The sequence below is a fragment of the Penicillium arizonense genome (assembly GCF_001773325.1).
Source record: "Penicillium arizonense strain CBS 141311 chromosome Unknown PENARI_contig010, whole genome shotgun sequence".
In the NCBI taxonomy this organism is placed as follows: Eukaryota; Fungi; Ascomycota; class Eurotiomycetes; order Eurotiales; family Aspergillaceae; genus Penicillium; species Penicillium arizonense.
This window is the reverse complement of record NW_019173287.1, coordinates 213,635-227,090: the sequence shown is the minus strand read 5'-3', so window position 1 is coordinate 227,090 and position 13,456 is coordinate 213,635. Positions and strand designations below refer to the sequence as shown.

The window sequence follows — 13,456 nt, the reverse complement described above, 5'->3', positions numbered from 1 at the left end:
AGACGTTGTACCAGATCTTAAGCAACCTACCAGTCACTGATTCCATATACCGCAAGTGTCTAGCTCCCCGATTGGTTCAAACACCCAACACCTGAGTTATATGCATCCGAATCACATCCGTGACACCAAGAGATAGCATCTAACAGGGACCGGCAATACGAGCCCCTGAAGCAAAAGCCAACACCAGAAAGACGCAGCAGCAGCGCACGAGAAACCAAGACATCTTGGCAAGCCATCCGCCCAAATATAAATCTCACCTCCGAGAACAACTGCAAGCCCAGTACCCAACATGGCGGACGCCACGGCATGGTCGCTGGCTCTGTTTCGTGCGACGGAACACCTGCAGGTGGAAGCCATAATCCCCCGAAGAAATTCCCGGGTCTCGCTTTAGGTTTCTACATTGCGATTTGGGCTGGTTGGGTCTCGGATTGGGCCGTTTGCTTTGAGATCTTAGGGTAGAGATTCGGATTGATGCAGGCTCGTCTATGTTGGTGCTTTTGTTAAGCTGGGTGTTCTGTCCGACCGAGTGAACTTTTGCGCCGAGGTTCTTTGTAAATGCAGGTGTTTGCCTCGATGTTGGAGAATCAACTGATGGACGCGTCATTACCACGCCGAGGGCGAGGACCAGCGCGAGTGGAGTTTGTGCTTGCAAGTTCAAAAGGCGCCTAGTGTGACGAGGCCATCGAGTATAACCTTAAGAGTATAACGTTTGAGGGGAGCAAGTGAGATGTAGTTGATTGTAAGTCAGATGATGCCACGTTGCTAGTCCGAAAGGGGTATATGAGGATGTGGCATAGATAGAAAGAACGTACTAATACTCTCCCACAATTGCTGTTTGTTTCGAGAGGCTCAAATATGAGATGACATCAAAATATGTCTCGATCAACTCATTGGAACACGTCAAGTCGAGCTCCGAACTCCGAGGTCCGAACTGTAGATAGCGAAAACAACAAAAGAAATACCCTGTATTCCCAGCAATTAAAAGACGAAATATGGACTGGATGTATGTATACTAAATCACCTAATCATGTAATCACTTAGAGTAGACGTGAACATTCGCAGAGAAAACAATGCGCTGAGGTTATAAGTTAACTTGACTGTTCGTTAATGTGCGAAACAAAGAAATAGCGGGGGACAAGGATCGGACTGTCAGCCTTGTTTTCCGCCAATCGAAGTTCAACTGTTTAGGGGCTGATAAGCAGGCTACAATTTAAGAGTTGCGACTTAAGACTAACATTCCGCATGTCTGGGGGTATTCTCTCAATTTCCTAGTGACATCCAGGAGATTCACCATGGTCACCAACATGCATCCAGAGACAGAGCCCCTATTGGCCTTGGATCCGACCATCTCACCAACACGCAAGTCAAAGAAACTTGTGATTCTGATCGTGTGCGCCATCTTCCTCCTGTCGGCGGAGTTTGGGTTCTTCATGTCGACCGCGCCGCAGACTGCCGTCTTCGAGGATATCATCTGTCGCAACTACCAAGCCGATCTTCATCGCACGCGGAATGGAACTCTGCCAGATCCCAATCCTTGCAAATCAGAAGCTGTGCAGGGTGAACTGGCAATTATCATTGGCTATAAGGACACTTTTGATACGCTTCCGAGTATGTCTCTCGGTGATGAAGGTCTAATATATGCTAATGCGGACATTCTAGGTATTTTGCTGTCGCTTCCATATGGAATCCTTTCCGATCACTGGGGGAGGCGACCAGTACTGTATCTCAGCATGCTAGGTATCATTCTCAGTGAATTCTGGGTTAGGATCGTTTGTGGGTTGACTATCCTATCATCGTTTTATCTGATATTCTAACCCACCTCAGGCTTGTGGTCAACTGTTATTCCCCTGAGGATGGTCTGGCTGTCATCCGTGTTCAGGATCATCGGTGGTGGTGACGCAGTGCTCACAGCCATTGCTTTGGTCATAGTAGCTGACGTCTTCTCTGAGGATGAAAGGTATTTCTATGATTGCCCTCTACCTCTTTCTGAGACAAGTCTAACATGCGCAGATCAACCGCCCTATTTCGCCTCCAATCCTGCATTGTCCTTGCAGAGATCCTGGCTACTCCATTGAGCGCCTACATGATGACCTTCGGCCCAATGTTCCCCTATCTCGTGAGCATTGGTCTCATTCTTGTAGGAAGCATCCCGGCTTTGTTCCTCCCTGAGACTCTCGAGGATGCAAAAGCGAAGCAATCATTACAGAACAACTCGGAGCAGCGCGATGAGAATGGGCAGTCTGAGCAAAATGCCAACAAGTCGCCATTGGAGGAATTGAAGCGACAAGTTCGGGAGTTCAAAGTCTCAACTCGGTTCATATGGTCTGACACCAATGTCTGTCTCATGATTCTTGTGTTTTTTGTCACTGTCATGACCCGACAATCGACAAATCTGCTTCTGCAGTATGTGTCGAAGAAATTCGACTGGAGCATTGCTCGCGTATGTACCTTTCTTCCCACGGCAGACAGCAGAGACTAACAACTATCCAGGCCAGTCTCTTGATCTCGCTGCGCGGGATATTTTCCATGGCAACCTTCATGGTCCTCATGCCAGCGCTGACCTTCCTTGGTGCCAAATACCTAAACCTCCACGGTAAGCGAAGCGACCATGTAATGAGCAAGGGCAGCGGAATTATTTCAGTCATTGGGTTTGCTGCAATCGCCCTCGCCCCAACACCCGCCATCCTCATCTTTGGCCAGATCGTCCTGTCAATGGGCATGGCATTCGCGGTGAACTCTCGCAGTCTTGCCACGTCGCTCGTACTCCCCGACCATGTTGGCACCTTGTACTCGGCACTGGCCATCACACAGTCTGCAGGTATGCTTGTCGCCGGCCCATTGTTCGCCAACCTCTTCCGGTTGGGCATGCACCTTGGCAATGCTTGGATGGGTCTCCCATTCTTGCAGGCGTCTCTCTTTTTCGTGATTGCCGTTGTGGCTGTTTGGCGCATTCGACTTGGACCGTCGCGGATTAGTGATGAGGAGCAGGAATCCTCGGCTGAATAGTTCTGTTTTTTTTTTTTCCTTTTCTTTTATCGTCGTCCAAACATTTCAGCACGCGTTGCCCCAAGTGGAGAATCTCCTGCAGCAACTAGCGGGCTTAGAATATCCAGAAAAAACAAATAGAGAGGCAATAATACACGTTAACAGATCACAACTCCATACATTAAACGTTCGACGATCAGCGAATTTAATCTCGCGGGGGTCAATCATCGTCGGAGATCCGGCGCAGGCCGATGCAACCCTAGATGAAGCATCCCCTATTTGCCCTACGAAAACCGTCGGTGGTTCGCTTAGCTTCAATTGCGCTCTGTTTCACCATTGGATCCTGATCATCTCGGCACCCCCGGTCGGGGATCGTCCTTTCACTTGTGTCCACTTTTCCCTCCACTTTGCTGCACTCCAAGACTCAAGACTGCACTTCTCGCGATGATAGGTTGCAAGCACGGCGACACCCGATCCGCAAAGCGACAAATCAGCACGCTCTTATCGACGCATGTGCTGCTATCGATCACCCGCGCCTGAAGATGTCGATGCAGAATTACGGATTCCGGGGCTTCAACGGGGCTTCACCGGGGCTTCATACTTAAAGGATCGCTGAATTCCACTTTTTTCGTTTCTTCAGACTCAGTCCTCTTTCTATCATCATACCAATTGTCTCAATGTTCCAGTTCAATCCTTCAAAGGGCATGCTCGCCCTGGCGGCGATGAACCTCATCACTGGCACGACTGCCAACCTGAAGACCTGCGCCAGCAGCTCGGGCTTCAGTTGCCAGAGCTCCTCCACTACCCCAACTTGCTGCTTCAATTACCCCGGTGGTGCATTCTTGCAGACCCAATTCTGGGATACGGACCCCGTCACTGGGCCCTCGAATTCGTGGACTATCCACGGACTGTGGTATGTAGTTCCTCTGAACAGGAACAATGGACTATGAACTAAATATCTACATCTCAGGCCTGATAACTGTGACGGCACATACGAGGCCAACTGCGACTCGTCGCGCGCATACACCAACATCACTGAGATCCTGCAGGCACAGGACCGCTCCGATCTGGTCTCGTACATGGACAAGTACTGGGTTGACATTAATGGTGATAATGAGTCTTTCTGGGAACATGAATGGGGCAAGCATGGTACTTGCATTAACACTATTGAGCCTAGCTGCTACACTGGCTATGAGTCCCAGGAGGAGGTTGGTGATTATTTCCAGAAGACGGTTGATTTGTTCAAGGGGCTTGATACGTACAAGGTATGATCTTCTGTGTTGGCGAGAGTCGAGAGTATAGGTATGATGATCTGACGGTTCGATAGGCTCTTGCCGCTGCTGGCATCACCCCGTCCAACTCCAAGACCTATACTGCTGGCGCGATCAAGGCTGCGCTTGCTAAGGTGCATGATGGTGCGGAGGTTTATATTAGCTGCTCCAGTGGCAAGTTGAACCAGGTTTGGTACTTCTTCAATGTGCAGGGAAATATCATTGATGGAAAATACGAGGCTGTTGACTCGCGTAAGTTACTATTATGCTCTGGTTGGCTCTTCTTCTGACGGCTTTGTTTCTCTAGTCACCTCTTCTGCCTGCTCCAAGTCTGGCATCAAGTATGTACCCAAGAACTAAATCCGGAGCTTGGGAACTGAGTTAGGGAGAGGAGCTATTCTTCGGATGGCTTGCTTTTTAAGCCCTATGGCATGCTGATTTTCACACTGAGTGTGTCGCTGGATTGGTATCTCTGAACTAAGTTATGGTACATGTAAATATGACAGGTTAGGTTTCTCGTAAATGAAACGAGGCAGATAGAATTGATCCCCAGTAGCATTTGACAGGACGTAAGTGTAGATTAGCGTCGTAGACTGGCGTTTCAACAAAATGGTAATCACCAACCACTTGCTCGTGTTCGCACGGAACCTCGGAAGGAGTGAAAGGTATGTCAATGGCTTGATATTGACTGCTAGCCACCGACTCGTGGTGGTCAGGGGTACACTCCCAGGCTGAAGATCCGTAGGTAGATGGATTTTGGATTCCGAGAGTTCCCCGTTCCAATGGGAGAGCATCACTGGATCAATGGTCGAGATGAAGAGCAGCCTGTGGCGAAGCTCTCGGAGGCTTCCACAAAGCGAATTTGCATGGAGGTCGGTCTTTCTTGGGCAGTATGCAGCGGGCAATGAGCGCATCTGATAGTAGCAGTAGCTTTTGAAAGCGCGCTGGGAGGCTTCACATGCCCTTGAATCGTGCGGCGCGCCTCTCTTCCTCCCTCTTGTCCTCCATGCGACCCAGGAAATCCATACGGCCGATATAACCCTCCTTGGCTTTGCTGTGGGTAAGAAGCTCGTCTTTGATACCCGCCTGGTCGACATAATTGGCCCAGTCGAGTCTCGATTTTTCCACAGTATTGATTTTGGGTCCGCGTGCATCCTTGTCCTCTGTAACGAGCTGCTTCTCCCAGCTTTTCTTGATCGTGCCTGTTGGGTTGGGGTCGAACCGCGAGATCTTGCGAAGGGGTCGGCGCAAGTTAAGAGCGGCCTTTGCTGTCGCGATATCATCCGCATCGGCATATTCGACATTCTCCCCACTTGATAAGAACGCTTTAGCCTCTGCTGAGTGTTTGGACACCACCTTCTCCTCTGTGATCCACTCCCCGGCAAACTTGTAGGTGCGCTTGATCTTGATCATCTGATCGCCGTGCGGCTCATGACTCGTTTTGTCCTCCGTATCCGGGGCGGTCTGGTCTTGCGCTTCTGTATTCGTGGTTGGGTTCGGTTCGGGAGTAGGATCGGCTTCTTGGGTTTGGGATGGCTGCAAGCCGAGGTTGCTGTCAGGGGCGTTCATCTGTTCCCATAGGGCGTCCACATCCACGGTCGCGCCATCGATTTGGGCTAGAGGTTTGCGTTCTGCTTCCTCTTCTCGTCTGTTCGATAACGCGCATTAGCACTCAGTGTAACGGGCGGTACATCATTCAAACGCAAAAGCTTACGTATGCTTTTTCATTGCGCGCGTTCGCACAAAACCTCCAGTTCCTCCTTCATCGTCGTCAAGGTCAATGTCATCGTCCTCGTCGCTGTCGCGCGCGCGTTTGCCCTTGGACTTCTTTCCTTTGCGCTTCCTCTCCTTCTTCTCTTTCGCTTTGCGAATTGTAGCTTCATCTCCAGAATCAAGTTCCTTGTCCTCTGGGATCTGAGCTTTCGTAACTGTCTTCCGCTTCTTCTTTGCAGGTTCGGCGGACTCCTCGGCATCGGAGGAGGATAAGTCGGAGTCGTCCTGTGCCACATCTAGCTGGAAATCTTCATCTTCGGCAGAGTTGTAGGCCTCCTCGTCAGGATCCTGGACTGGTGCTGTATTGTGTGACATTTTCAGCAGCTTTTGTGTTGGTGAGAGGATGGGGAATGGCGAGATACAGGTGATAAAGTTCTGCCAGGCGGTGTAGCTATTGTGGGTCTTGGCTCAGACTGCGCAACGTTTCTATATTGAGCTCCTTCGACATGTCGATAAGTGATACCATATATGTACTAATAGAGGATTGGGAGGTGACCATTACTATGTCACATGTATATTGCTACATTACCACTCTGTAGATAGATAAATAATACAAATGTGTTCAATTTAGCGGCTAAACAAAATAGAAAACAAAGCCAGATCGATAGTGACAGAAAAGCATCAGCCTAAGAAGTCTTTGAAGATATAAGTCAACGAAAGGTCATCTGAGAGCCAATGACAGAGCAGCTATCTTGACATAGCTGCCAACCAAAAAAAAAAAAGGATAGGAAACAGAAGCATGAAAACAAGACCAGATGAAAGAGCAACACTAGTATTCGTCGTCTTTCAAACAAATCAAGCCCCTTATTGGAAAATTCGCTCTCAGATTCAACTTCATTGTTGATCGCTTTGATCTCTTGAATATCCTTTCATAGTCGTGCGTCTCTATCCACTTCATCCAGTAAAGTCGATCAAGAACATCTATAGTCCAATGCTTCCAATCCCATTCCAACGTCAAGTCTACTTTGATTTCTTTTCAGTTGTTCAAGTCCCATATTTATATCAAATGGTGTCTCATTTCGAGCTTTGGGCCTTCGCATTGAATGAATGAATGTAGCCCATCTGGAAGATCCCGACAAGGGTTAGAACATGGCTTATCCACTTGGAAACTCCAGACACATGTGTCCTAGTGCTATGGATCTCGAGAATGGCTACGGGTGACATTTTCGAGTATTGAAAAAGGGCGAAATGGTTTCGATGAAGATGGTGGGCTTGGATAAACAACTCTTATTCGTTATTACTGAGAAGTGAGAGATTGTCATGTCCAAAAAATGTGAGACACCTTAAACTTTATAAGTGAACTTGAATTGAGCGTCATTTATCAAATAGTGGTATGTGGTTCCGCCGGAACAGCGTAGTGTTCGTTGCTCACCTCTTTCTCCCTGAAGCTGCAGTGATATCAGCCCTATATGTACCTGCATATGATACAACCAAGAGCAGCTTCCTAGCAGTGGGATGGGTAGAGCTCATCGTAAGGGTGATGGAGAACATATTCATATGTTTTTAACATGAAGAAAGCTATATACTCGTAGTATGCTGAACTACAGTAACTCCCTAGCAGATAACGATCCTCATAATTCTGTTTCTGTGATTCGAGAGAAAATAAACACTCGAGCAGTGTCGGAGCTCTCTCAATGCCATCGATTCCTCTGAACAACCAGGAAAATCTTAGAAGACATTGCAAATACAACGGAGACCTACCCAAACGCATGGTTTGATATGACATATTAAACTTTCTTTTTCTGTTAACGAGCTCGTTTCTTCGGAAAAGCACAATAAGACTTTACAATGTATGGAATCGGCATTATATCAAAGGGAACCTGCCAAAAGAGACAAAATCACGAGCCGAGACCTAAAAGATACCTCAGCGACAACTTATGCCCAGCATAAATAAGTAGGACTATACATCATTCATTCATACGTGACCATCAAGCCGACAACACCACGCTTACCCAGCACTAATTTCGAATCACACCACTGAACCCATACCTCAAGTCCGAGAGTGCTTAGTAGCAACCTCCAACTTCTCAAGCTGGAACTGCGCCTCCCGACGACGAGAGACGTCTCGCTGGTACCATGTACCCACGGCAGCAACGACACCTATCAACACCTCCATCCCAACCAGCATGCACAGCAGAACAAAGGCAGCCCGGGTATTGAGACAGTCACGGTCAAAGTGAGTAGGTGTTTTGGTGGTGCTCGTTCCGGTTTTCCATTTACAGGTCCAGCTGTGAAGGGTTTCGTTCTTACTGAAACCTGCTGGGTAGTTTGATGACGGGAGGTATTTTGTGAAGAGGATTCCGACTAGGGCTGTGACGAAGCCTGCTAGAGCTGAGGCTGAGGCATAGATGTTTAGTGGCTTTATGCGGGAATATGGCTGGATATGGGTTAGCACATGGTTTCAAATACGGGTATGTAGTAGGAAAGGCAGAAGACTTACCGACGGTAGGAGGGCAGCTGCAATATACACCAAGTTCAGTGCGGTGATTATACAACCACAGACTAGAGCTGCGACAGTTGGACGAATATCGAAGTTCAAAGGCCACAGGGCAAGGCCGGCATTTGCCCACTGGGAAGTCCTTTTGTAATGTCGCAAGGGTGGTGCTTCACAGGCGACGACGGCAATTGCAACGCCAAAAGTCAAGAATGATAGTCCAAGACGAGCAAAGTGGACGACCCGATTGCGCTTCAGGAATGTTGATTCCTCCATGTCCGACGAATAAGCACGGCCTGATCCGGCGAGAGACGAGGTTGAGGCCATGATGGGAGAAAGAATGTCGAAACGCGTGATACAAGAGGGGAAGAAAGCGTTTGTAACTTGACCACCTTGCCGGCAAGGACTGGAATATCGATATGAAAGAACGAAACCCCTCGGGGCAAATAAAAAGAAAGAAAGAGTAGGACAGGTAAATGCTTCAACTTCGTCTCAGAAAATAAGCAACGGAGACAAGGTCGCATATCTATATTCATAGGCAAATAATACCGGACTAGTTCAGGAACTGCTTTAGCGAGCGCTCTGCTATCACAAATGGGGTCAACAAATGATCATCACTCCTGAAGACGATATTCCACCATGGTTTCCGCATAAAGCCATGCAGGGCGCCTCGACGGGTCCTCGTCCGTGCTGATTCGCCTCAGGAGCAGAATTAGATTCTCAGGGCTGTCAGTGCAGAATTGTAAACAATGGGCTTGCTGGCTTGTACACCCCCATAGTATTGGAAGTCTGGGCGGGCGCCAGCTTGCAGACTTGGCAGAGACTATGGGTGGACAAGCACCGACGAACCGCCTCGCCGAGTCAAATATAGACATCCGAGCGGGATTTGTGTCACCAGTCAGTGGTCAATAGGGGGATTTCATTTGTCTCTGTCAAATTTGGGTTTCTGGGGGTCTGGTGATCATGCTGTGTGATAGGACGCGTCGAAGCGCCCGGGATTGTGGCAGGGAGCCACCGGCGGTAAACTTGATAGTTTAGGCACAGTCGTGATGAACTTGCTTACTGGAGGCGTTCCTGCATCTGATGAAAAATCATCTGGACCTGGATGATGTGTACTGTTTTAGATGCTCCCCGAGTACTACCCCAGAGTATACCCAGACTGTTTTGGCTGCTCTCGATTAGGTGTGTCGAGAGGGGGTTGTCGCGGAGTAATCCAGAAGACTACTTTTGTACCAGCCTGGCTTCATATTTCTCAGACTCCCATGTATACCTGATACATTGAACTTGAAGAGATGTGACGTGCAAAGATGGCGGGGATTATCGGATGGAACTGGGGTCACCGCCCGCGGCAGAATCCAGAAAAATTGGCGGGGCAAAGAAGATCAACTCTGTTGTGCGTTCAGGCAAACTTCATAGATTTTGCAATTGGCTGTGGTCTCGAATTAACACATCACAACTCACAATGCCCCTTTCCAAGCTGCAGGGCGTCAAGCTCCCTGCTTCGGCCGACTTCCATGGTACTGACCATTCCGGGGAGAGGACTATATGATTGATATCAAGATGCATGGAGCTGACCAGGGATAGTCCACCTTCGTGATGGCCCAATGATGGAGCTGGTGACTCCCACCATTCGTCAGGGAGGCGTGAACACCGTTTTTGTCATGGTAAGGGCATTTGTTATTCGAACAGGTTCATTCATCTGAAGCTCTATCTAATGCCATTGATAGCCTAACCTGGTGCCACCCATTACCACCGTCGACCGTGCCCTGGACTACCAGAAGAGCCTACAGGCTCTCGAGCCCAATGTCAACTTCCTCATGTCGCTGTACCTCCACGAGACCGTGACCCCGGAAACCATTATCGAAGCTAAGAAGCGCGGCATCACTGGCGTCAAGAGTTACCCGGCCGGTGTGACGACCAATTCCTCCTCCGGTGTCGTCGATTATACCCAGTTCTATCCCGTGTTCGCAGAGATGGAGAAGCAAGAGATGATTCTGAACCTGCATGGCGAAGCCCCCTCAGGTGAGGACGTGACGGTACTGACAGCCGAGGAGCGGTTCCTTCCTAAGCTCTTCGAGCTGCACGAGAAGTTCCCCAAGCTGCGCATCATTTTGGAGCACTGCACTACTGCCGCGGCCGTGGAGGCTGTCAAGAAGTGCGGACCCACTGTTTCCGGCACCATCACAGCCCACCACCTGTCCATCATTATCGATTCGTGGGCTGGCGATCCATTCTGCTTCTGCAAGCCTGTTGCCAAGACCCCCGCGGACCGCGATGCACTTCTCCGTGCTGCTGCCTCGGGTAACCCCAAGTTCTTCTTCGGCTCTGACAGCGCCCCGCACCCAGCGGCCTCCAAGCGTGGAGGCGAGAAGATCGCTGCGGGTGTGTTCACTCAGCCGTACACCACTCAGGTTGTGGTCGACGCCTTCGAGCAGGCCTGCGACAACGGAGTCCTCAAGGAGGAGGATATAACACCAGAGATTGTCGAGGGCTTCATGAGCAAGTTCGGACGCGCCTTCTATGGCCTGCCGGAAGAAAAGAAGGAATTCATCACGATCGAGAAGAAGGGCGAGAAGATCTCAGCAATCCTCGAGTCAGACAAGATCGACGTTGTCCCCTTCCGGAAGACCCAGGAGACATGGAGCGTCTCTTGGTCTTGAAGTGACCATAAAATATCCGAATAATGAAGTTATAGAACCAAATACCTTTCACATGCACATCATCTTACACAGACTTGTCTTGCGTAAGCATGTTGGCCACACTTTCGAGGGCATGGGCTTCTCGGAGGTCAATTCTGCGACCTGCGACAACAGGATTGCCATCATCACCCATGGCAAGTTGACCAGCGCGCTCGAGGTGGAGTCGAATTCGGCTCTCGATGTATTCTTTCCTTTCGTCTCTTTTAGACTTGGTCTCCATTGCCACTGTAGCGCCTGGCAATGTTGCCAACTTAGGCCGAAGCTGCACGAGTGTGGCCTGCAATGCAGGGAGCTGAGAGAGAATAAAGGTTGTGTTTGTTGTAAGGGGTGTGGATTTAGCGTTAGGCCCGGCATCGACGCCGACACGAAGCTGACGTGCAGCTGGGCTGGAAGTCAAGAAAGACAAATCCAGGCTGTTCTCAGACGCACCAGAGCCATTTAGCTTGGCTGTTTCCACCTTCGACAGGATAGAACGTAGTTGTGAGATGACCGCTTCGTTTCGACCGCATTCGTCTCTCAAGGCCCGGTTCAGTTTCTTTGTCTCGAGTAATTTCTTGCGCTGTGTGTGGATGGATTCCGGCGTCGGCGTGTCTTGCGAAGAGCTGAAAGAGAGGCCCTATCACAAAGCGCATTAGATTGTTGCCTTTCAGAAGGAAATACGACGCCTCCAGATAGCCCGTGCCCGAGGCACTCCACATACCTCGTAATGCTTCAACCTCACCCAAGAGAGCAAGTCCTCCGGTACTGTGAGAATGTTCCGCAGCACATAAATCTCAAACTTGTCAAAGGCCTTATCAACATTGGCCTCAAGCAGCGTCTCCAACTGATGCAATCCATTCTCAATCTCTAGCTTCGCCTCCGGATAAATAACATTTCCATCCTCGTCGGTCTCCGGAATGGAAGAGCCGTCATTGCCATGGGCAAACCCAAGTCGCTCAGGCGGCGTAGCAAGCAATCCAGATTCCAAGCTCGAGATCGCCTGGTAGATCAAATTGTTGATCGAGTTGATAATGTCATCTATGAGAGACTAGCGACCTGTCAGTGATATGTCCAAGAGGTGGGTCCTGGTCGCAGGTTCGCGCGTGCAGCGCGAGTCAATGCGCGTCGGGGAGATCACGATAAACTCACCAGAGGGGTGTAGCTGAAATGCTCAGTGAGCAAAGAGGTCGTCGCATCGTTCATCGCGAAAATATTGGATCGTGACGGGGTGACGCGCGCGTTGGAGAGGAAGCAAAACACGGGGGAAAATCCGAAGCCACCGCCTTCCGTCCCACTCCACATTCTTGACCCTGGATTGTATGTACATCGTTGACTCCTATACATGTATTTTGTGACTCCGACGGATGTGCCATGTTGCACGTAATTTCATGCCAGACTAGGACACGAGAGCCATCCCGACTTAACCCTGTCACCAGGTACCCGGCGTTGGCTGCTGAAGTCCACACTACATGTCAGCGTCAGAATTAGACAGTCTCAGGCCATGGCAGATGACCACCGGCGAGTGTTCTGGTTTCGACGAGCAGACTGTTGGCCCATTGGAAGGTTCTCATCCAGTCCAGGTAGACCCCGAAGTTCGCCCCATGTGTTTTTACAATCCATGTGTCTTTGCAATGTAGAAAGGGAAAAACATATAAAGCCTCTGCCGGCACACTGTAGAAGTGTATCGAAGTTGTAAAGGCCTCTCAAAAGGAATATGGAAACACGATCGCTTGCTCTGGCCCAATACTCCTATTGCTCGGTACGAGGTCTAGATCAGATATCTTCCCCGAGGCACTTGTCTTACATTTATAGCCGACCATGCCAAAAGTAAACCCCCTCCGGGTGCTCGTCATTGTCTCACACCGAAGTTCCCGACTATCAAAAGCCCAAACCAACCCAGAAGCCCTTCTCCCAAAAGCCATCCGCCTCCTCAAAGCAAGCCACCTCTACACTCCCCAAGAAACACACCCAGCAACAAGACTGGTAGCAATGCAAAAGTGGCGCACGCGAGTCTTCTTCGTCTTCGACATCTGCCATACAACCTACGATGCCAAGCTAGGCCACCTACCGGAACAGAACAAGCTTCCCGTTGTCGTTGTCCACCTCAGCAAGAAGAACACAGCCTACCCAGCCAACGCATGGCTGTCCAAGAGGGTCAACCGAGATATTGCACTCTTGCACAACGCCCATGGCTTTGACGCCGTGCCGCCTTTCGTGGAGGATCACACGTTTGGGAAACCGCCAGAGTACGTCAATCCGAGGGATATTGCACTCATAAAAGCGACCTGTGTTTGAAACGAATCTTGCTGCTTGTT

The 13,456-nt window shown here is 49.7% G+C and overlaps 7 protein-coding genes across 7 annotated transcripts; 4 read left to right on the top strand and 3 right to left on the bottom strand.

Annotated features, from left to right (window-relative positions):
- Positions 1 to 1,292: 1,292 nt before the first annotated feature.
- PENARI_c010G02475 (uncharacterized protein) lies at positions 1,293 to 3,006 on the top strand (the record flags this gene model as incomplete). Its single annotated transcript, XM_022632161.1, has 5 exons — positions 1,293 to 1,608; positions 1,660 to 1,773; positions 1,825 to 1,957; positions 2,011 to 2,440; positions 2,491 to 3,006. 5 exons carry the CDS (start codon positions 1,293 to 1,295, stop codon positions 3,004 to 3,006), a joined length of 1,509 nt encoding a protein of 502 aa, XP_022487691.1.
- A 656-nt stretch (positions 3,007 to 3,662) lies between these two features.
- Positions 3,663 to 4,616, top strand: PENARI_c010G08582 (T2 family ribonuclease; the record flags this gene model as incomplete). Its single annotated transcript, XM_022632334.1, has 4 exons — positions 3,663 to 3,898; positions 3,956 to 4,250; positions 4,313 to 4,508; positions 4,564 to 4,616. The coding sequence occupies 4 exons, from the start codon at positions 3,663 to 3,665 to the stop codon at positions 4,614 to 4,616; spliced, it is 780 nt and encodes a 259-aa protein (XP_022487714.1).
- Positions 4,617 to 5,210: 594 nt separating this feature from the next.
- Positions 5,211 to 6,344, bottom strand: swc5 (putative Swr1p complex component (Swc5); the record flags this gene model as incomplete). Its single annotated transcript, XM_022632341.1, has 2 exons — positions 5,211 to 5,904; positions 5,971 to 6,344. 2 exons carry the CDS (start codon positions 6,342 to 6,344, stop codon positions 5,211 to 5,213), a joined length of 1,068 nt encoding a protein of 355 aa, XP_022487886.1.
- A 1,675-nt stretch (positions 6,345 to 8,019) lies between these two features.
- On the bottom strand, positions 8,020 to 8,790 carry PENARI_c010G11728 (uncharacterized protein; the record flags this gene model as incomplete). The annotated part of the gene is made up of 2 exons (XM_022632434.1): positions 8,020 to 8,406; positions 8,470 to 8,790. 2 exons carry the CDS (start codon positions 8,788 to 8,790, stop codon positions 8,020 to 8,022), a joined length of 708 nt encoding a protein of 235 aa, XP_022487719.1.
- Positions 8,791 to 9,925: 1,135 nt separating this feature from the next.
- On the top strand, positions 9,926 to 11,123 carry PENARI_c010G11598 (dihydroorotase; the record flags this gene model as incomplete). Its single annotated transcript, XM_022632428.1, has 3 exons — positions 9,926 to 9,980; positions 10,048 to 10,127; positions 10,191 to 11,123. The coding sequence occupies 3 exons, from the start codon at positions 9,926 to 9,928 to the stop codon at positions 11,121 to 11,123; spliced, it is 1,068 nt and encodes a 355-aa protein (XP_022487790.1).
- Positions 11,124 to 11,187: 64 nt separating this feature from the next.
- On the bottom strand, positions 11,188 to 12,344 carry PENARI_c010G01502 (MIND complex subunit MTW1; the record flags this gene model as incomplete). The annotated part of the gene is made up of 3 exons (XM_022632130.1): positions 11,188 to 11,778; positions 11,863 to 12,189; positions 12,291 to 12,344. 3 exons carry the CDS (start codon positions 12,342 to 12,344, stop codon positions 11,188 to 11,190), a joined length of 972 nt encoding a protein of 323 aa, XP_022487782.1.
- Positions 12,345 to 12,959: 615 nt separating this feature from the next.
- PENARI_c010G01418 (uncharacterized protein) lies at positions 12,960 to 13,436 on the top strand (the record flags this gene model as incomplete). The annotated part of the gene is made up of 1 exon (XM_022632127.1): positions 12,960 to 13,436. One exon carries the CDS (start codon positions 12,960 to 12,962, stop codon positions 13,434 to 13,436), a length of 477 nt encoding a protein of 158 aa, XP_022487901.1.
- Between the last annotated feature and the right edge of the window lie 20 nt (positions 13,437 to 13,456).